This window comes from Glycine max, chromosome 7, assembly GCF_000004515.6.
Source record: "Glycine max cultivar Williams 82 chromosome 7, Glycine_max_v4.0, whole genome shotgun sequence".
In the NCBI taxonomy this organism is placed as follows: Eukaryota; Viridiplantae; Streptophyta; class Magnoliopsida; order Fabales; family Fabaceae; genus Glycine; species Glycine max.
Genome location: NC_038243.2, coordinates 44,650,092 through 44,671,158, shown reverse-complemented (window position 1 = coordinate 44,671,158; position 21,067 = coordinate 44,650,092). Strand labels below are relative to the sequence as shown.

General features: G+C 33.5%; 3 protein-coding genes across 9 annotated transcripts; 1 reads left to right on the top strand and 2 right to left on the bottom strand.

Moving 5' to 3' along the window:
- On the bottom strand, nucleotides 1-5,155 carry LOC100804585 (uncharacterized protein YacP). 4 transcript variants are annotated; one of them, XM_003529642.5, is made up of 10 exons: nucleotides 4,880-5,155; nucleotides 4,687-4,811; nucleotides 4,455-4,621; nucleotides 4,297-4,366; nucleotides 4,151-4,205; nucleotides 3,226-3,309; nucleotides 2,902-2,940; nucleotides 2,599-2,645; nucleotides 1,972-2,085; nucleotides 1-291 (listed from the first exon to the last, which is right to left on the bottom strand). In XM_003529642.5, exons 1-9 carry the CDS (start codon nucleotides 5,045-5,047, stop codon nucleotides 1,980-1,982), a joined length of 861 nt encoding a protein of 286 aa, XP_003529690.1. In that variant the 5' UTR covers nucleotides 5,048-5,155; the 3' UTR covers nucleotides 1-291; nucleotides 1,972-1,979. The 4 variants fall into 4 exon arrangements, 2 of the variants coding, with proteins under 2 accessions (XP_003529690.1, XP_006584128.1); XR_001389301.3 differs by lacking the exon at nucleotides 1-291 and having other exon boundaries at nucleotides 2,599-2,648; nucleotides 3,138-3,309; nucleotides 4,880-5,146; XR_001389300.3 differs by lacking the exon at nucleotides 1-291 and having other exon boundaries at nucleotides 3,138-3,309; nucleotides 4,880-5,146.
- A 2,045-nt stretch (nucleotides 5,156-7,200) lies between these two features.
- On the top strand, nucleotides 7,201-9,334 carry LOC100812234 (START domain-containing protein 10). 2 transcript variants are annotated; one of them, XM_006584064.3, is made up of 6 exons: nucleotides 7,201-7,238; nucleotides 7,675-7,736; nucleotides 7,904-8,156; nucleotides 8,513-8,671; nucleotides 8,903-9,049; nucleotides 9,130-9,334. In XM_006584064.3, the coding sequence occupies exons 1-6, from the start codon at nucleotides 7,236-7,238 to the stop codon at nucleotides 9,247-9,249; spliced, it is 744 nt and encodes a 247-aa protein (XP_006584127.1). In that variant the 5' UTR covers nucleotides 7,201-7,235; the 3' UTR covers nucleotides 9,250-9,334. The 2 variants fall into 2 exon arrangements, with proteins under 2 accessions (XP_006584127.1, XP_006584126.1); XM_006584063.4 differs by lacking the exon at nucleotides 7,201-7,238 and adding an exon at nucleotides 7,251-7,474.
- Nucleotides 9,335-10,989: 1,655 nt separating this feature from the next.
- Nucleotides 10,990-17,973, bottom strand: LOC100811702 (leucine-rich repeat receptor protein kinase HPCA1). Of its 3 annotated transcripts, none has more exons than XM_014778293.3 (19): nucleotides 17,840-17,973; nucleotides 17,005-17,122; nucleotides 16,846-16,917; nucleotides 16,030-16,104; nucleotides 15,868-15,939; nucleotides 15,552-15,713; nucleotides 15,374-15,448; nucleotides 14,989-15,060; nucleotides 14,839-14,910; nucleotides 14,672-14,740; nucleotides 14,471-14,545; nucleotides 14,289-14,360; nucleotides 14,006-14,149; nucleotides 13,353-13,837; nucleotides 13,102-13,260; nucleotides 12,890-13,026; nucleotides 12,308-12,527; nucleotides 12,000-12,235; nucleotides 10,990-11,762 (listed from the first exon to the last, which is right to left on the bottom strand). In XM_014778293.3, exons 5-19 carry the CDS (start codon nucleotides 15,885-15,887, stop codon nucleotides 11,277-11,279), a joined length of 2,484 nt encoding a protein of 827 aa, XP_014633779.1. In that variant the 5' UTR covers nucleotides 15,888-15,939; nucleotides 16,030-16,104; nucleotides 16,846-16,917; nucleotides 17,005-17,122; nucleotides 17,840-17,973; the 3' UTR covers nucleotides 10,990-11,276. The 3 variants fall into 3 exon arrangements, with proteins under 3 accessions (XP_014633779.1, XP_006584125.1, XP_006584124.1); XM_006584062.3 differs by lacking the exon at nucleotides 17,840-17,973 and adding an exon at nucleotides 17,421-17,753 and having other exon boundaries at nucleotides 14,330-14,356; XM_006584061.3 differs by lacking the exon at nucleotides 17,840-17,973 and adding an exon at nucleotides 17,421-17,752.
- Between the last annotated feature and the right edge of the window lie 3,094 nt (nucleotides 17,974-21,067).

Below are 21,067 nucleotides of genomic sequence, written 5' to 3'. Positions count from 1 at the left end.
TCCAATCACGAGTCACGTCTTTATTTATTGCTAATTAAAAAATACAATTTAAAGTTTTAAACTAATACATATTACACTTATAAACATAGAAAAATATAATTTTAAAAAAAATGTTTTATACTTCAGCTTCTCTTCGCTTGTACAAACGAAAGTAACTGTAACTATAAAATAGGCAAATAACAAATGGTCAGTGATGGCCTCAAAAAGGGATACTTGTCAATTTTTGGGGCAGGGTCTTTCGCATTTGATCAATCTTGTTGGCTATCGAGCAGGGTCTTTCCAAAGCTTGTTCTACAAAACAGATTACCGAGAAACCTTCAATTTGACCAAACATTTAGATGTCTATCTTCATGCTCGAGGAGCGATCATAACAGATATCAAATGTCTTGAAACTCGTAAATGGGAGTTGGTTATTGATCACGTAATATGGCAAGATTACAATTTGTTTCATTTTTATGCAAAACATTGTGCTCACAATAATCAACCAAGTATAGAACTTGAACTTTTGGGTTGACAAAATTGTTGAAGCTCAAGTTTGACTCCCTAAACTGATTAGCGCCTTAATATATCAACTGATACAACTGACAAAATTCTAGAGTAATTGCAACAAAGCACTTGGAAAGAGAAAGAAATAAAATAAATAAGTTGACTAGCAAGATCTGCTCCCTCTCCCTCCTTTCCACTACTACACACATACATGCAGTGAGGGAGAGTATACTAGTGAGCTTAACTTGAGTGACCTATTGTCCAAAATGTCTTGACACCATGGACTCATGGTCTTTACTTAAATACCCTTTAACTTGTTTCTAACCCACCAATTTGAGACTTGTTCTCCAACACTCCCCCTCAAGTCCAATTAGCTTGGCCCAATTGTGACTTGTCTTTAATCTCCATCTTGGGCTTATATTTTAAGTTTGGGCTTCAGAGGTCATAGGTCTAGCTATTGCCTCTTGCACCTCTCATTACATTCTGGAATGCAAATGGAATGAGCTTTTAGGAATGCAATGGGAGGTGCAGGATGCAATAGTGGAGGTGCAGGAAACAAATGGCCACAGGTCTTGCTTTCATTTTTTAGATAAGGCAGTCTTTCCTTCATTTATTGTCAGAGTGAACTGTTTATCCAAAAAAGTCTTGACACCATGAACTCATGGTCTTTTTACTTATATACCCTTTAACTTGTTTCTAATCCACAAGTGAGACTTGCTCTCCAACACTGCCCCTCAAGTTCAATTAGCTTGGGCCAATTGTGACTTGTCCTTAATCCCCAACTTGGGTTTATACTACAAGTTTGGGCATCTGAGACCATAGATCTTGCTTTCATTTATGAATTTCTAGAAATAAAACTATCCAACATGCAAATTACGAAATGCATTTCGATAATCAATTGGATAGGGCAGATTGAACAAATATGCTAAATGACATTTTCATAAATGTCTGTGAAACAAATATAGAAATGCTTGTAACATAATTAACAGACAATAAAAAGCAACAAAATTACATGCATTACTCCTAAACGAGTTTTGCTCCTCTGCTTAGTATTATTATTTCCTCGAAATCACAGAAAGAGAAGAATTAGTAATACTTCTGTTCTAAAGTACAGTGATGTTGCATTTTTTTATGGAGCAAAAATTTATCTTAATAGTCCTTGTATGGGTATGTTATTGATCATTCACTTTACTGATTACTTGGACAATATAGTTCAAAAGGATGTTGTCTTGATGTTAAATGGTAAATACAATATCTCAATTCTGTTTGACGCAGGCAGTGTCATTTTCTGCAGTTGATGCTGTTTGGCTTTAGCCATTATGTCAAAAAATAATCCAACCAAAATGTGAAGGGTTCCAGCTTCACTGTTAATAATAAATGCACGCCCACATGCCAAAAAATGAAAAGCATCTAGCACCAGATAGAGTATTAAAACCTAGTAGATAATTCACCTGTCAAACTAAACTATCAGACTATAAATTTAACCTGATATTTTACTTCAACTCATTTTCAGATAGTTTTTGCCTCAGGTCCTTCAGAGCATCCACTACTTCTGCATCAAGATTGTGCTTCAATAATCTACCTTGAAAAGAAGTGGATCTGTACATAATAACATGAATAAGCAAACCAATCAGCAAGATCTGTCACTGGGATAGCATGGCATTTTCTCATAACACCAACATAAGCTGCACAATAGACAAATTGATTCAATTCAATATTAAAAATGTCATGCGCTGTATTTTAACAAAGCAAAATATCCAAACTTTAAAGGTCTCTTGTCATTTTTCTTTATTTATTGTAAGTTTTGTTTTAATGGAGGGATGAGGGTAGGGGTTTAGGATGCTGGTGGTTCCTGTGATTGCATGACCTTATCCTTACAAGATCCTGCAAAATAATGTTCATTAAGGAGATTTGTGTCTTTAACAAAAGATAATGAATTATACTGGTTTAGATATTAGCAGTGCATTAATATCACATCTCAAGTTACAGTTATCCACACACTAACCCATAAACCATACTGTGAAAAAACAAAACAAAACATAAAAGACATAACCAGACCATATTTCAGACAGAAAAATAAATATTTCTCAAATTATTGCAGTCAGAGCACACCTTTGCTCTTGAAGCATCCTTTCAACCTCCTTTTGTGATGCCTTGATCTACTAGCGAAACAATTAATAAAAGGGACCATGTAAAACATTGAAGAACATAAAAATCATCAGGCATGTCATAGCAAATAAAAATTAGGATTTAATTGCATGTCTAAGTACTTTTAAATGATGTAAACTATTAAAATCTAATATTCCATCAGAAAACCTGGGATTTTAAATCTACAAAGTAAACCAGAGAATTTAAGAAAGAAATTTTATGAGAGGATAACATACAGAACCATTCTGCCTCAAATTAAAGTTTTACCTCAGTAACCAATGCCTTGCAACTCCAAATAAAGGCTCCCTGAAAGTCAGCAGCAGTATAAAACTTTTGCACCAATAAACATTGCACAATGCAGACAATGTTACTTGATAATCAAGTGATGGTATTAATCAGCATTTAAAGAATCATGAAAAGGTAATCATGATAAGATCAGAGAATTACTTTAATTTATGCAGAAATTATATAGTTTGCATATTTTGATAAGGAGAGTGAAATACTCATAGCTGGAAAAGAATTGTGAAGACAATTGACAATCAAGTTGCATCCATTTCACTCAAGTTTTCAATTTATAGGAAGGAAGCATACAGCTCCATGTGCTGCTTGCTGATGGCAGTGATCAGAAGTGACTACCCAGACTTTGGGGCAACCATCCTCCTTTAAAGCTGCAACCTAAAATGAGCAAAGAATACTACTGTTAATTTCCATTCAAAGAATAAGAGGAAATGAAAGATGTACAGTGTTCATAAAGATGAAGAAGTTCTCTGTTGCTAGTGTCAATTCCAATGCAAAAAGATTCACTTATACTGCTGCAAAATTGGAGTACTGTAAATGGAGATGACCTTGGTTCTCTTGTTAAAACCCTTTAAAGTTACATGCCTGACATCAATGCAATTCAACGCCCATGCGTGCAGAAAATAATATCATTTTGGAAAACAAAATCCCACTGCAATAATCACAGATCTGGAGGGCATAGTGCTTACATGGGTTTATAGAAGTGGTTTGTGACTTTCTTATAAGATCTTTCTAGCTTTATTTCAATAAGCTTAATGAAAAAATTATTAAAATAAATTATTTTTAGCTTATTTCGGTAAGCTTCACAGTCAAGCACTAAGCTTTTGAATAAATTCTCATTTAGCCAGTTTGGATAAAATTTTGAATAATTACTTATAGTAGAAGAAAATAAAATGAATTGAACTTCACTTCTCTCGTAAGTTAAAATCAACTTAGGCACTTGGACTTCTATAAAAGCTCTCTCATCCGACTTCTCCGAAAAGCTGAGATATATTATGTTTTCTCTTACATGCTACAAGGGCATATTAAGAACTTTATCTAAACTGATCCATGGTATTTAATTAAATTGTTTACTCTAACACACCCGTAGTATCAGTATGTCGAACAGATAATAAAATTGATTTTCCTAAATCATGTTACAAAAGAAGAAAACTCTCCAAAAATCCATGATAATTGATGGTAGTAAAATTGCAGCAAGGATAGTGTAGAAATATCTAACCTCTTTTTCAATCCATGTGTCAGCACATGTTTCACCTGAGAAAATGATATCAAGACTGCAAAATGGCGAAAGTCATAGAAAAGAATGTTAAGGTAAACAGAAATGGTACTTGACAAGTAGATTGTATGATATGAAGAAAAGAGTACCCAGCGAAATCTTCCTTGTGAGTGGGGAGTCCAGACATCATTGCATCAAAGACAACAACGATTTTGACCTCTGTATAAATGAAAAAAGAAAAGAAAAGATGTAAAAAAAAGAGTTGCACTGCAATGGAAGAGAGAGAGAGAGAGAGAGAGAGAGAGACCTCTAAGCATGCTAAAGGTTAGAAGCTCATCAATCAGCTTTTGGCGAGCAATATCAAGTCTTCCTTTGACGAAATGTTTCTTGAGCTTCATCCAATAGCCACACACATTATAGCCATCCACAAGAAGTACAGGGACGGCATTGTCTAATATACCCTGCTGGTTTGTGCTGTAGGAGTAGACATGTATATGAGTAATTAGATTTAGCGAAAGAAAGAGTGCAGATGAACTTACTAGTAGAGGGAGGTGGTGGGATCACGATAGAGGTCTGTGTCAACAACATCATCTTCCTTCTCGACCTTCTTCTTGCGGTAACTGGTAGAAGGCCTAGGAGTGCTAGAATTTCTATTCTGGAAGCTCTGTTTGATTTGAAATAGCATAAGGATGAGTAAGTATGATAATGAGGTGCGTAAATTATTAGTATTACCTTCCATAGCTTTAGGAAGCGGAGGTTTTGTTTGACGTTGGATGTGATTCTTGGAGGAGTGGATTCAGAATCCTGAGTCTGCTTCTTGCGTACCATGAGGCTGCTGTGACTTGATCCTGCTTTTACCACTAACCAATTATGCCACCATGGAACCGCTTTCAATTTCATATTGCAATTCGCTCAGCTTCTTCACCGCTTCGTCTTTTTTTCTCCATTCATTTTCAACTCATCTCATCCAAATATTAATTACTAAATGCTACTAATGCTTTTTTTGTGTGTGTGTGGTTTTACGGGGCGTGACGTGTTCGTTTGCAATGCAATAATCGAATTTTAAAGGGCCTGGCCTGGGCCCATGCTAGCTGCACCAAGCATATTGTTTATGCACCCAAAGAAAAAATTCTAAAAATGTCCTTAATTTACGGATTACGTACGTGATTGGTATAATTTTGGATTAATCTGTAAGTGTTTTTTTTAAAAAAAAAATATGTTTTATGAATTAATGTAAAATTAAGGGTCCAAACAAGAGTTAAATTTGTGACTTTCAAATTATTAACATAAAACTTTAACCAACTAAATTAATAGACTAATTATATTATAAAATAAATAATGTTGCTACTGTATAATATTAAAATTTCTAATATATATATATATATATATATACATGTGTGTGGGTGTGTGTACTACCAAGTGGTCTCTAATTTAAGTCTCTAACCATTGGCAACCAAGTGTCAATAAGTTTTAATTCTCACGAAAAAAATTTCAATTTCAATTCTTGCGTTTTTTTTACAGGTATAATTTTTTGTAACTGCCTTCTTTGGTGATAGTGACAGAAACCAAACGTGTATTGTGTAAGAACCAAAACTTATATTTTCTTGTATAAGGATTAAAACTTAAAATAGAGACAGTCAAAGGAATTGATTGAGGGAATGATAATTTAACCTTTTATCCTATACGCAACTTTCAGTTTTTCTTCTTCACCTTCGGGGCTAAATGATAACATAAGGAATCTAAATCCACGGGCATTTCCTTTGCCGCTTCAAGTCATTGAAAATTGCTGTACCAAAAAATAATGATTGAAAAAAATGGTGCTACATTTTTGGGTTTGAAGCATGATCTCCTTTTTAGTATTATTTTCGGTATGGTCTTTGAGTGGATCATCTTCACTTGATGAGAGCCATCCTGTTAGGAATAATTAAACTTGATATTCAAAATTCTTTCCCCTTCCCCGGCCTATTCTCCTCTCTCTCTCTCTGATATATAGGCAATCATTGGCTTGGAGAAAAGCAGTCCGATTATCTGCTTTGTAATAAATACTTTTCTAGGCATTTTAAGGCATGATCGATCAGTTGGCAGTGTGTCTCATGTTGGAAACAGGACAACCTGGGTATATAGATCAATACAAAATGAGATAATTTATCTAATTAAGCATTAAGCAAGTTGGAGCTGCCGTATACCATTTTGTATTTTCAGTTTACAGTTGTCACATGTTACATAAAATTCTGTTCCGCTTTAATAAAAATTATGTGTACTGTTGATCTATTAAATTGCCATAGTATGTATGCATGATAGTTCTCCTCACAAGATTCAGGGAGGAGGCTAAAAATTTGGGCTTTGTCATCAAAGTTTAGTCAGGTTTCACTCTAATTGGGTGTATTAATTAAAATGTTCTTATAAGATTTAAGCAATCCTTCTTAATTGAATTTACTTTTAGGGTTGCATTATACTCAGCTTAGTTCAAATAAAAATAATCACTACTTTATTTATATATTTGATAAGGTGGGTGTAATAATGAATGTAATGTGATTATAGAAGGAGTATCTAAAATGATCAATTTCCTTCCTTTGATTATACTTTTGAGAGACACATGCACATCACTTATCATAGGGTAACATTGTTGTCACTTTGTTAAATGTGTGAAAAAGGAGCAGTCCCCGCCCGCTTCCGTCTTTAACTGCTCCACAAACTAGAGCACGTGGAATTCAACAGAAGTCTTGTGACATATCAGAAACATGTATGTAGTATAATAAAATAAAAACCAAAGAGTGTAGAGTGTAGCAAAGAAGTTTTTGGTGAAATGCTAATAGAATGGGAAGTTAGTTGTTGGTACTACACCTAACGTTACGCTAAGGACAATCCCAAATACCGTGCCAAAGAGTTCATTGGGACCGGTTCTGCCTGCCTTGCTGTTTGAAATGCAATCCAGCTCTATCAACTATCATGACACGTGACTGGGGCCTAAGAATTCCAAAGTGGTAGGGATTGTCTTTTGGAGAAGAATATAATACACTTTTTTGTTCACTAACCATACACCATATGATATGATGAATATGTCTTTCTAGCTCCAAAATTCCTATGCATGGTATAGCAAATTCCTAGCTTTGCTCTCTAATCCTATATTCTTTCTTTGCTTTGCTATATATCAGTGTGGATGAAATGAAGTTCTTGTATTTTTCTTTTCCTATGTTTTGTTCCTCTCCCAAAAGCCACCAACACTCCATGTGCATCATATTTCCTAGCCTTGTTCTTGCTGCTTTTTTGGAAGAAAAAAGAATCTATCTTTTATCTAGAGAGAGAGAGGGTTATTGCTCTAATCATGTAAGGTTCTTCTGGCACTGCATGTGCAGCAATCACCTCTGCCCACTTCTTATTATTTTGCACTTCTCAACCTCTCTGTAAACCACTCATATATCATCACACAACCCTCTCCCTTTACACACGCATATATATATAAATATGTGTACGTACCTTTCAGTTTACCAAGTGTTTTATTGTCTTAAATAGTTCAACACCTGCAGGCAATTGATACCCTCGTTCCAGCCACAATGAGCAGCAGTCCTGCACCTTGCAGCCGATCCTGGTGAATACCAAAACTAAACTAACTAAGCATTTTGATTTCTCATGAGAAATATTTGTTTTAGAGAGTGACCTAGTAGGCGACTTGGTGTTCGATAGTTTTGTTCAATCTTATTATGAATTTTCTTTGACCTATAACTTAATAAAACCCTCCCCATGATTCTGTTAAAGGTCAATAAGTGAGGACTCCCTAAGAAGGTATGTGCAGTTTGCGAGTGAAAGCTGCGTACAAGAGTTATTGGCAGCTTCGGACACAAACAAAGGAAATGGCAATGATGGATGGAAGATGCTCACTCTTGACAATGGAGTGGAGATATCAAAACGCAGGTCAGGCTCACTCCACACGTTTCGCAGCCGTTGGGTTCTTAGAGCTGTCTCTCCCCAACAGTTCATAACAGTGGCCAATGCCATTGATGCTGCAAAGGTGAATATCAATTTTCTAATGGAGGTGAAACCATAGATAGTAGCTAGCTAGGAGTGTTTAAGAGGATTAGATTCCCATCCAGCATGTTGAAAACAAAACTTTTGTCTCAAGCATTGTCCTTAATCCTACCTTTTTTTTTAGTTTGTGGCTGACATCCATAGGAATGACAAAAAATTGCACGATGCCTTGTCTTTTACTTTCTTAATTGTTTATTCCTCCTCTTTGTACATTACGTTACATGCTTGTTCCTTGTCACGGAGGTTTGATTTGAATTTTTTATTTTTGGAACTACAGAATGGTTAATTATTGATTACATAAATTCTGATCTTGGTTTTTCTATTATTTTATTAAGCCAGCAATGGGACTCTGATCTGGTGGAAGCCAGGTACATAAAAGATCTTCAAGACAACCTCAGCATAATTCGTCTTAGGTTTGGTGATAACTCCAAGCCTCTCTTCAGGAATAGAGAATTCATTGTCTATGAGCGGCGTGAGACTATGGAAGATGGCACCTTGGTTAGTACTAAAAATGACATCAAGCACAACTTAGGTCCTGCATAAGCACTTATTGAAAAAGATAAATGCATTGAGTTCAACTAATGCACTTCAGTGTCGGGAGAATAAGTTGATTTTAATTTATGGGGAAAACCCATTTATCTTCTTATCCTATAAGTATTTATTTATCTGAACAAGCCGTTGGTGTTGTGTCTTCAAATCATGGAACAAAATGTTAACTGGGTGTTATAGGTGGTAGCAGTTGCTTCACTGCCAAAGGAAATAGCTGCAGGGTTACATCCGGAGCAAAGTAATGCAATCAGAGGACTGTTGCTACAGTCAGGGTGGGTGGTAGAGAAGCTTGAAGATGATTCATGTGTGGTCACTTATGTTGTTCAGGTAATTAATATTCATACGTTTCTTCTCCACAAACAGAATTAGAAGGTTGCTTTCTTGCTCATGGCTTTGTTTTCTTTCAGTTGGATCCTGCAGGATGGCTGCCCAAGTGCTTTGTCAATCGATTTAACACAAAACTGGTTATGATCATTGAAAACCTTAAAAAATTAGCCCAAGCATGTCCTAGTGAAGGTGAAATTTGATTACTTTGTAACCAAGTATAGTATTAATGCCCATCATTGAGATTTACTTACCACAGTATTATAAATAGAATTAATTTCTTCGGCATTTAAGATGGAGATTTAAGTTTGTACTAACATATTACAACTCAGCCAGGTAGAAGACTTTCGGCTCTGTTTTCCGCTTTTTTGGTATCATAGACTAATTTCCTGGAAATGTTTTATACAACTCATTACATAGAGACGAAAAGGGGTTTATACAAGGATCACAAGTAATGTATTTCAAAATTAAAGAAAAAGAATGTACAAGTTTATTTGTAAAAAGACTAAAATCACACTTCAAAGATGTTTAAAAAAAAACAAACATATTTTATCCTTTTAATTTTATTTGATATTTATTTATTACAAAAGAATAAATATCTTTATTCCTTTAAACTTAAGTTTATTTCAAACATGAAATATCAATGACTAATGATAAATTATTTATTTCATTTAAAAATATATTTATAATTTAAGTGTTAATAATACTGAATACTAATTTTTAATTTTTTAATATTTGTTTACATTATTTATTAGTATTTTATATTAAGTCAAATATATATTTATATGAAAATATTGTTCTTTTTTACTTTTTATCCAACAACAAAAATCGAGAAAAAACTTATATACATTTTCTAATTTCTCTTCTGTTTTTTAATTTAGATAATCTAAAAATTTATTCATTTTCTACTCTTTTTTTTTTTTTATCTCCTATCCAATTTCTTTTGTCCTTTTTTTTTTCTTTCTAACTTCTTTCCACATCAACAAAGCATATATAAAAACTCCATCTTGGAAATCTATATAGCTTTCAGGCTAGTGATAATCTTACAAATTACAAAATTTAATTTTTCAATTCTTTTTATAGGATTGAATCAAAAGTATGATATATTTTTTTTTTGAAAAATGATATGGATTGCTGAATTGAGCTTATTGTTAATTTTTTTTATAAAAAAAATTGAGCTAATGATATTAACTAGAACAGATAAAATAAAAGTGTTGGATATGCCCTATACATATTCCTATATTCGTTCTGAATACAAAGATAAAGGAGAAGGTGGTCCCAATAAACATGAAGATCAAGAACTCAACGGTTGCTTCCGTTCATTGATTTGATGTTAGTATACGTATACGTAACTACTCTATGTACGCATAGTTGCCGTAGTTTGTGCTCTTGATTTGGAGAGAAGGACCCTTCTGTCTTCTGGGTTGCAATACCGTTTTTAGAAAGGAAAGGTGTAGTAGTATAAGAGAGAAATGTGAAATAACAACGTGATAATAATCATGGTAATGAAAATAACTAAGTTATATTTTGACAAAGACTATAGGTCATGTTTATGATAAATTTTTAGCAAATAAAAATAAGTTATATATTTTTTTTCAATTTAAACCACACTAACCGAATATATTTTCACTATTATGTTTTTATTTTGTTTTGAAATTCCCTGAACATCCACACGGTGCTTCACAATGACCAAATTTCTATAGAATAATTAAAAACACGCACAGGACATGGAATCATATTTCTTCATGTATCTTTGTATCGCAATACCAATTCCCTTGTCATTGCCTTTAAATTATAATAACATGAACATTTGTTCACCTCTTTGGGCTTCTATCCCTTTTTTTTCCTTTCTCCTCTAAACCTTTGGAGAAGAAAGACGAGGAAATTAATGAAGCTCAAAATGAAGACTATGCACAAAAGAAGCAGGCATGTCACCAACAGAATGATCAAAACCAACAGTAATCAATGATATTCAAAATACTGATAAGAAGTTCGGATGACGTGTCCAATCTCAAGCTAAAGATCATGTGCATGTTTGTTTTACAATTCCAAACGAACATTTGTAGCAAGATGAAGTTTGTAAAAGCATCTAGACCCTACCTTTATTTTGGAATTGGTGCATGGCATTTTGAACTGAAATCCAAACATGCACTATGTACACACACTGGCTCAACATTTAGTAAACTTGTATATATATAAACAATTTGGATTTGAGGTAGTGAATTATGGATTACTTGGGGTCAACTTTTGGATATGGAAGTCCTGCACTCAAATCAAAGGTGTCGTTGCTATTATAAGGATGGCTTGAGCTCCCTCTGCTGACCTCCTCATAACTAGAAGAGATGGAGGGTGATTCCTCAGTGGGGTTTGCACCGGCTGACTTCAAGATGTTTTCGATTTCTCTTACCACATCACTCATTTTAGGTCTGTCAGAACCTGACTCTTTAACACATGTCATGGTCATATCCACAAACTTGTCAAAACCGCTCAGTGTCAGTGTGGTGGACGCTAGACCAATGGCTGGGTCAATGATCTCATCAAGACCATATGACCCTTTTGTCTTATCAAGTGCATTCCTAACCTCTTTCACAATATACTTCCCTCGTTCCAACGGCCTTCTTGCTGAAATCAGCTCCAACATGAGCACTCCAAAGCTATAAACGTCACTCTTCTCAGTCAATTGTTGAGACATATAATACTCTGGATCCAAGTAACCCTACATCACAAACACACCATTAGCATTGAAGTTTGTTTTATGCCATATAATTTCTGGGATACCTATAATTTTTTGCTCGCTCTACATAAAGATGTAAGTTGCATTATGGACCCTGTTAATTAGTAAAAAAAAAAAAAAAAAACAAATTGCCATGAAATTATGCTCTCCCTTTTATTTAGCAAAAAATGCCATTTTCTTTACTGTAAGTTGTGGAGGTTGGGAAGATACTATACTAACCATTGTTCCTTTAACTTGAGTGGTAACATGATCTTTCTCAGAATCAACCATAGACTTGGAGAGACCAAAATCAGAAACTTTGGCATTCAGGCGGTCATCCAGCAAAATATTGTTTGATTTGATGTCCCTATGTATGATGGGAGGATTAACAAGTTCGTGAAGATAAGCCAAACCACGGGCAGTACCAAGGGCAATTTTTAGCCTTCTAATCCAATCTAATCTAATTCCTGACTTCCCTGCATTGACCATATCCATGTTATCAGGTTATCTGACTAAACTTTGTTGAAGGTAACCAGGTGGATAAGTACCTGAGAGAGCGTCCTTTAAACTTCCATTTTGAACATACTCATAAACCAGCATTTGTTCTTCGTGCTCAAAGCAGAATCCCACAAGGCTGACAAGATTCTTATGGTGGACCCTTGATAGGAGCTCAATTTCCGCTTTAAACTCAAGCTTTCCCTGCATAGATTCTTTTTGAGCTCGTTTTATTGCTATCACTTGTCCATTGGGAAGGTTTCCCTTATAAACCTGTGTGTGGACATTTACACATAAGAATTATAAACAGACATGAACTTGTGTTACAGTTAATAATACAATCATGTTCACATAAATGCATTGACAGTAAGAGTATGCTATATGTCAGGCAATGCTTAATTGTGTCATCATACTTGTTTCTTTCTAAATTAAATTTATACATAAATATTTTCCAATATAATAGAATTTGTGAGAAGCATTAAAAGCACATCCAAGTAGTTTTCACTAAAAAATTATAAAAAGAAGCGTTTAATTGATGGAAAACACATATCGAAGGAAGCTTTTTAATCAGTTTTGTAGCTAAACACCTAAATCACGATAGCACGTTCAAGCTTAAAAGTACTAACATTCAATACCTTCCCAAAACCCCCAGATCCAATGCCATTGACTTGAGAAAAATTTTTGGTGTATTTTTTAAGCTCTTCAAAAGAAAACATCCTTGCTTCTGTCAACTGAGGGACCTCACTCTTGCTCGAAGCTGTATCCCAGCGTCCTGCATTATGTGAAATTTAAGGATGTTAATTAAATCAATACCATGTGAATGATTAGAAAGCAAGAGCTAACTTACTAAAGGGATTGCTTTGTCCAATTGCTTTTTCGGCCCTTTTCTTTTGGCGGAAAGCATAAAGACCTGCTAGTAGTAGTAACACTAGCAGGACCAAACCACCCACTGCTGCCCCAATTATGATTCCAATGTTTGAAGATTTACTCGATTCAGTCAATCCTTCTACATGACAAGAAATGTGAAGAGAAAGATTATAAAAAAACGGAGCAATTAGTACTATTAATTTTATTAAACTGTGTGGGAAAGAAATTTACCAGAGTTTTCAAAGTGTTCATATTTATCTCCAACAAAATAAAATGGTCCAAAAACTTTAGGAGGCTTAAAAGTCTGGTTGCTAAGCAGAAAACCAATGCTAAAAGCCCCTGTTCGATTGAAATGATTCTGTCCTGATGGGAAGACTTGTAAGCTCAATTCGAGATACTGAGTTGAATCCTTACTTGGATGGCTCAACAAAACCGAATCCACAGGTAGAAAATGAGACTTAAAAGAGTTCATAAGACCCTCCTCAAGCATTGAGTAGTAAGTTTTGTTATCAAAGTCCAAAAAGGGAGGTGACCTGAAAGTTAAGGTTCCTGAATATGGATATGCGCATATACAGTTGGGACTAAGAATCTGTTCTGAACTGCAGGTACCAGGTTGACAGTTATTTAGTGGTGTTGAATATGAGACATTGGGTTGAGAAGAGGAGCAGTAGCTTTCTAGTTCTCCATTTTCTTGACAAATTGGGTTATCTTTAAGTCTGCAGGGAAAAGTGCAGTTAATTGAAAATAAGGCTAAGTGAAACAAAGGTTCAAATCTCATATCGACTACTGCAGAAAAATGAAACCACCTTAAAACTAATCAAATTACTAATTCTATGCGATGACATATACAAAAACGGTCAGCACCATTATAACATTTGGCTTACATTATCTTGATTTTCACATTTGGAACTTCGTCTTTTTGCTCAAAGCTGTCAATTGAATTAGTCTCAAAATCAACAAGTCGCAGCTGATTGCTGTAGGAGGAGCCGATATCCAAGGTACCATTTATTTTGTTGTCTTTTAGAACCCTATGATCAGACGTTAGGATATAAATATTATATATTACTGTTTCAATGACAATTATGTTTAATTACTTTTGAGCATGTCTTCTCAGTTCTTGGTATCCATTATATTGAAACTTTCACCAGTCAAGACAGGTGTACTTACACAATCTGTAAATTGATAAGTGTAAACAAAGAAGTAGGAACCTGTCCTTGAAGTTGTGTTCTCTCCATCTTTCTGCCACGAAAAGCAAGAGCTAACCGTGTAACTAAACGTAAGTCTTGATAGCAGAAACAGAGAGAGAGAGGGCAGTGAAAGGTCAAAGAAGTGCACAAGGAAAGACTTACAATGTTGTTAAGGACTTAAGAGTTGAAAACCATCCTGGAAAATCCAATGGCTTAAAACTATTGTTGCTCATGTCCCTTCAAAATAGATTAAAAAAGTTACTCATTATTACAAGGTAGCAATAACTTTGAATGAACAAAGGGTACAGAACGACAGTAACAACAATCACAATAAATATCATAGCTAAATGCTTTGCAAATTACAGATAGCTGAGGGCATTCATTCCAGTAAGGTTTGGCAGGGAGCCTGACAGTTTATTGTTGGACAAGTACCTGAAACGCATAAATTGAACCCAAAAAAGTTCATTTTTCAAGTAAAATTATGCATTCAAAGAAATGAAATGTTTCACATGTTCTTTATGTTTGCTTACAGATCTTGAACATGAGTAAGATTGTTGATGTTTGGAGGCACAGGTCCATTTAATGAATTACCATCTAAGCGCCTACACACACAATAGTATATTAATGCCAAGAGCAGCAAAAAATCACGAACTTGTTTGAGGATTAATATAGACACTTACACCACCTCCAGACTCTGAACTAGTCCAAGGGTAGGTGGAATCTTGTCAGTGAGTTGATTGCTTTCCAAAAGCCTGCCCAAGAAAATTTTCAGGTTGACAGGTATATATTTTTTTAACAGGGAAGGTTGAAACATGGAAGATATTCTTGTATCCAATAAAAGCTAGACACGTTAGTAATGTGTGTATACATGCATCAGCAGAAGGAGTCTAATAGTATAAATACCCCGGCAGAAAAACAAACAAATGTGCTAAATTATGAGCTTGTGACAGGTGCATTTTTTATTGTAGAAGCTTTTACCCGTTTTCTATACTAATTCAATATATGCTACACATGTTCAATTATATTGATAAGAGTCTAAATGAAAAATGTCAGAACAGTTCTTACACATGAATCAGAGCCATTTCCGAGCTAAAAAGTTGAGGAGGAATACTGCCTGAGAGATTATTCTTCCCAAGATGACTGTATATAATGGAAATGCGTTGATGGGTTTTGGTATGTACAAAGCAAATCATGTTTAGAAAAGAATTGGTAATCCAACTAATGCATAAGGGAGGTGACATACAAATGCTTGGCATGGTGTAACTTATCAAGACCAGATATGTCGCCACTAGATACCGGGATGTTCCCTTGAAGTTGATTGTCAGCTAAATCTAACCAATAAAGCTTTGATAGATTACCAATAGAATGAGGAATTGGTCCACTAAAGCTATTGGAATTTAATGATCTGCAATTGAAAGTAAATGATTTAGACTTGGGTCCAAGATGATCATTGTATTACAAAATGAACACGAAACCATCATTCATGAATTTTCAGTTGGACCAACTACAAAATCTTTTCAATTTTTTTCACTAGAATAATGTAGTTAAAAAATCGTTACAAGAAGAGGAGCTCCTGCATATTTCCTATGCTGTCTGGAATAGGACCCTTGAAGCTACAACCAACAAGAATTCTGTTGACAAACGAGAAAACATCTGGTTTGTTAGGATTTTTTATCAAAACTAATTCAGATTTGAGTTAGTAGCAATCTATTCTGCATTACAAGGTTGCCAGCTTCTTCAATTCCCCAATGGATTCTGGAAGTGGTCCAGTCAAGTCCTTGTTGTAAGATAGATCCCTATAAGAGAAAAATCGGTAGTTACTTAAAGCAAAAAAAGAAAAATCAAGAATTAAAAAAGAGATCAAATCATAAAAACTGCTTTCTCTCTGAGCTTAGTTTAGACAGATAATTAATGGAATTAATATTATTGGTTCAAGTACATTGTCCACACGAAGTGTTTGTCATCAGATGTTTGTGCTATGTCACAGGAGTTTCTGCCAAACATCCCTTTCTGCATTGTCAGATTTCTAAGCAGTGGTGAGTGGAAGTAGGTTCTTTGGGTTCGTAGCAAGTATTAGACATTTTTCTGTGCCTTATGTTTGGGTACTGGTAGAAAGAAGGTTAGATGTTATGGAGTAATGCTCCTTTTGCATGCAAAAGATGCATTTGGATAGAATGAAATGCAACATATGCTGATTTTGTTACATGGATTCTGAGGATTCCTGATCCTTGTTTTCTGTATCCCTATTTTTTAAAAATAAATTCTTGATAAATAATAAAATACGTAAAAACCATGGAAATAATATACAAGTCTTAAGCCATTTCCCAAGTGTTAGCTTAACACTAATACTTTCTGGATGCATCATGCAAATCCCAGTGGCAAATTGTCCTCGCTTGAGGTATATGACACACACTCATGGCTTGATCATTGCCTTCTGGTCACAGTTAATAGGGTGGAAACTGAGCAGTGTTTGACATCCTCCAGGTGTGACTTAAATTTGATATGGTACAAGCACATACTCAAAATAAAATACTTACAAAGTCTCTAATTCAGATAGTGATCCAATATCTCCAGAAAGCTGACCAGCCAAACCGGTGCTTGATAATGTTCTGAAATACTAGCAATCAAGTTAATATCTCAAAAACAAATTCTGGAGAATGAAACAACAACCGAGCGTATCAGGTAAGAGACGCTACATTGATGTAATGTGTGAATTCTTGCACTTGATTCCAACCCAATCATCACAAGGATCTGAACCCACCCAATTAGGAGGGGTGTTCTCCCAGGTATTTATAAGAGACAAAAATGTGGTCACTGCCAAAGAATACAATTCAGTCACTGAGATCTTATGCAGAGTTGTATAACTTTTGATTGCTCTGAAGATGAGCAGAAGAAATAATTAATACTGACAAACTTTTTCTAAAACATGCAAGACACAAATTTGGTTTATCTTAACTTACTAAAGCAGGTCCAGTGCTTCTGGTTTTGAACTTACTAAAGCTTAGTTCTACGAACTATAAACATTTAATAAATGAGCATTATAACAAACATGGCATTCACATGTAAAGAAAAGGATCAAACACATAGGATATAGCTAGAAAACTGAACTCACAATCTCCATCAGCTGTTTCTCCTTCTGCAACCAACACATAATTCAAAACAAGCAGCAGGACTACTAATACTCTTTGGCTCATTATCAACTTCAAATGGATCTCAAAATCTCACCACTCTGATAACTTAACTAAAATCCTTTCCTATCCACCTTCCATTCACTATACATTAATTATACAGCAAAAGTCAACACTAAACTAAAAGAGTAGAAGGAAAAGTCAAGAAATGTTGTACTAGACATTAAAGTTTTTCCTCCCCAATATATGTCACAGATATGTATATTCCTTTTTAGGAACCTCTTGAAAGATTTATCTTGACATTTTTTTACATGATCTTTGAAGAAAAAAGAAAAAATGAAGTTGAGTATTACAGCATGGTCGTAGTGTCAGTGTCAGCGTGGGGGAGAATGCATTGAATTACCAGTTAGATAGCTGGTGCCTGGTGGAGACTGCCATTAACTCATTGGAGTGTAGCATTGACGTAGTCGTGCAATGCAATGCAACTCTTATCGTCAGCATTTATGGCATGCCAACCATTCAATTAGTTAGAGGATTTATTGGCCTCTGCTCAGGATATTTATTTTTGGTAAACATGTTATAATCTCCATATTGGTTATAGACCAAATTAAAATATTTGAACTATATCACATTCTTCCCAAATTAAAAACAAGAAAATCAATATAAATAATAGAATAAAATGAATTCCAATCCATTTTTTTAAAATAAATACCATCTTAATTTATAAAATTTAAACAATCTTATTATTACCTTCTCATTCCATCTTCATCCTCCTCCACTCTATCTCTTATTATCAATCCAAATCAAAACATAGCCTAAAGTATTGGAATAAGTCAAGTCAATCATACTATATCCCCCACTTGGCGACTTATGTATTAAACTACATTTTCATAATCTATTTAGTTGAACTATTTTATCAACCATTATATTATTATTTTAAAAATATTTATATTAAAAATATAATATTTAATGTCATGAAAATATTTTTATCATATTTTATATAAAAAAGTACTTATTAATTTATTGATGACCAACAAGACTGTTAACTAAAAAGTTAGATCCTTTTGTACATGAAAAAGGTCAAATTTTAAGATTTTTTAATTTTTTAAAACTTAATGGGTTAATTTATTTAAATAACTAATGCTATTACCATTATATTAATCTTTTATCATTATAAGATTTCAATACTTTAGTCTAGTTAAAATTTAAATTTCATTAACTTATTTATATATTTAGGTTTATTAACTTATTTAGAAATATATTTACTGAATATTCTTTAATTAATCTTAAGGATACTTATATATTAGCAAAAGTTTTATTTTAGTGTGTAGTAGATATGCAAATGTTTACCCGTGTGAATAAACTGTAAAAGTGTGTAAGAAATAAAAAAAAAAACTTTAAAACTTAATTAGGTGAGTAATACGTAACAAAAAAAAAAGTTGTGGTTCTTTAGAAAATTAACGCCCTTTTTTAATGTTTGGGACTTTCAGTGAAAGTTACTTTTTAATTAATCATAACCATGTAGGATAAAATCATTTAGGGTGTAAAACTTTTTGATATGTACTACGCTCCTATTTATAAGTAAGAAATAAGTTGTAGTGTAAACCAGAAGTAATAATATACTTTTTATATTAACAAAACTAAAATTGGAGACTATATTTAAAGAAGAACAAACTTTTTATCACTTAGATCAATAAATAATAATTTCTCTTATTTCATTAGATAAAGATATTAAAAATAACAATAAAAATATAATATAAGTAATATATTGTTTATTCTAAAACTATGCATGAATAAAACAAAATTGATTTAATTTCTTAAAAAAGTTTTAAAACAGATGAAGTGCTACAATATTTATATTGCTTAAGTGGACATTTGAAGAAAAAAAATTAAGTATTTTATTCGAATTTATAAAACGTAACATGTTTTTAAAATTTATTTGAAAAGGCTCTTATTATATATATAAAAAAATAGAATTGATGTCAAAAACTGTTTTTTTTTTTGTTGAGTACATGGGAAACTCGAAACAAAGGCAAAGAAGCTAGAACGACATAGACAGATCCTCTAAAAGGACATCCAACTCCAATCTTTCTCCCTAACTCAGTCTAGACTCACCTTGTTGGCATCTCTTTAAAGGATCCATTTAATATTGATGTCTAGATTTTTTAGACCCGTTCAATACCCCAAGTATCTTTAGATTATCTGTAAAAAAAAAAGTATGTTTAGAGTAATAATTTAAGTATTTTACTTTCATTGAACATGGTTAACGTTAAATTGTGCCAGAATCACATAAAGCAATTTCACACCAGCTCAAATTTATATTTACTAAATTTGTATAAAAGACTTTTTGTTCTAAATTAAAAGCTTAAGCCATTAAAATGAAAGCACTTAATAATTAGAAAGTGTGTTAGAAAGGTATCCACGAAAAATTAGTAAAGACACAGAATTGAATGTTTGTGGAACTATACTAGATTACCAATGCCTTTGAATGTTTCAGCTCTAATAAAATAATAATTTTCGGAGGACTCCGTTAGTTTTAGTTGTCGCATGCTCCCAAAGTTGAGTTGCCATTGTGGAAAAGCATTAACGTCGATGGCGAAAGCTGATACTGATAGTCACTTGATTTCTTTTTTCTTTTTTGCGTTAAAGATATTTTTACTTCACCTTCCATGATTAATTCCTTCATAATGCAGAATTTTTCTCTAACTTAATTAGTGATGTCAAATTTATGCTATTCTTACCTCATTTATATATATCAACTTATTTACTAAAGTAACTTAAGAATTAATTTTAATTAAACTTCTTTAAAAATATATTATATAATTAATCACACAATATAGTAGTTTTTCTCACACAACAATGATAAATTTTCGCTATGTGCCTGGTCAAGATACACTTATTTCTGTAGTATATGTAACCAAAATATACAATAAAATTTTAATTTCGTCGTGTTTTTTTTTAACAAAGTAAACAAATTTTTGTTGTCTATCTTGACTGATACGCAAAAAACTATTTTCACTGTGTTGTGAGAGTGTTAAATGTTGAGAATATTTTCGTCAAAAAACACTTTTTTCTGAAAAGATGGAAGGATTGAATAATTCACAGGTGTGAATAGTAATGGGCTGCAAAACGTTGTGTATTTTGATGTGTGGACCTTAAATTTATATTTCATTTGGTCCTTTTTGGATGCAAGATTTGTTCCTTGACTCATGACATCGATGGGAGCTGTAAGATAAAGACCTTCTGCAAAAGTGTACATGTTTGTCTATAACAAACTGAGTCTATAGCTAATTTAATTGTTTAATATTTAATTCATGACTTGTTTTAATTTTAGTTGGCTGATTTAGAGTCACCAAAAGATTCAAGACATTCTAGAGAGTCCAATCACGTGCCTTAAGATCGTGAAGCATCTTCCCTAGACTCTATTAAATAGTTTTCTTTTTGTTTGTTACATTTTATGAGCGCGAGAAGTTTTACTTATAATTCTTATATTAATGAACCAATTACTAATCGATTATTTGTAAGTTTGATGGTATAAATTAATGTAAGAATTGTGTAACTCTATATTTATGAAATAATTTGAGGGTTTTTATTTGAGTATATTGAAAATTTCAGCTTGGAACCAATGTAA

What these genes read in the sequence shown, in the direction of transcription:
- LOC100804585 (XM_003529642.5), bottom strand. Translation starts at nt 5,047, where the DNA reads ATGAAATTGAAAGCGGTTCCATGGTGGCATAATTGGTTAGTGGTAAAA. An exon ending in GCTTCCTAAAGCTATGGAAG is followed by an intron (nt 4,812 to 4,879) that starts GTAATACTAATA and finishes CAAATCAAACAG; the next exon opens with AGCTTCCAGAATAGAAATTC. An exon ending in CCCACCACCTCCCTCTACTA is followed by an intron (nt 4,622 to 4,686) that starts GTAAGTTCATCT and finishes CTACTCCTACAG; the next exon opens with CACAAACCAGCAGGGTATAT.
- LOC100812234 (XM_006584063.4), top strand. Translation starts at nt 7,313, where the DNA reads ATGAAGTTCTTGTATTTTTCTTTTCCTATGTTTTGTTCCTCTCCCAAA. An exon ending in GCACCTTGCAGCCGATCCTG is followed by an intron (nt 7,737 to 7,903) that starts GTGAATACCAAA and finishes ATTCTGTTAAAG; the next exon opens with GTCAATAAGTGAGGACTCCC. An exon ending in ATGCCATTGATGCTGCAAAG is followed by an intron (nt 8,157 to 8,512) that starts GTGAATATCAAT and finishes TTATTAAGCCAG; the next exon opens with CAATGGGACTCTGATCTGGT.
- LOC100811702 (XM_006584061.3), bottom strand. Translation starts at nt 17,502, where the DNA reads ATGAGCCAAAGAGTATTAGTAGTCCTGCTGCTTGTTTTGAATTATGTG. An exon ending in AGAAACAGCTGATGGAGATT is followed by an intron (nt 17,123 to 17,420) that starts GTGAGTTCAGTT and finishes ATTCTTTGGCAG; the next exon opens with TGACCACATTTTTGTCTCTT. An exon ending in CTATCTGAATTAGAGACTTT is followed by an intron (nt 16,105 to 16,845) that starts GTAAGTATTTTA and finishes TTTCTCTTATAG; the next exon opens with GGATCTATCTTACAACAAGG.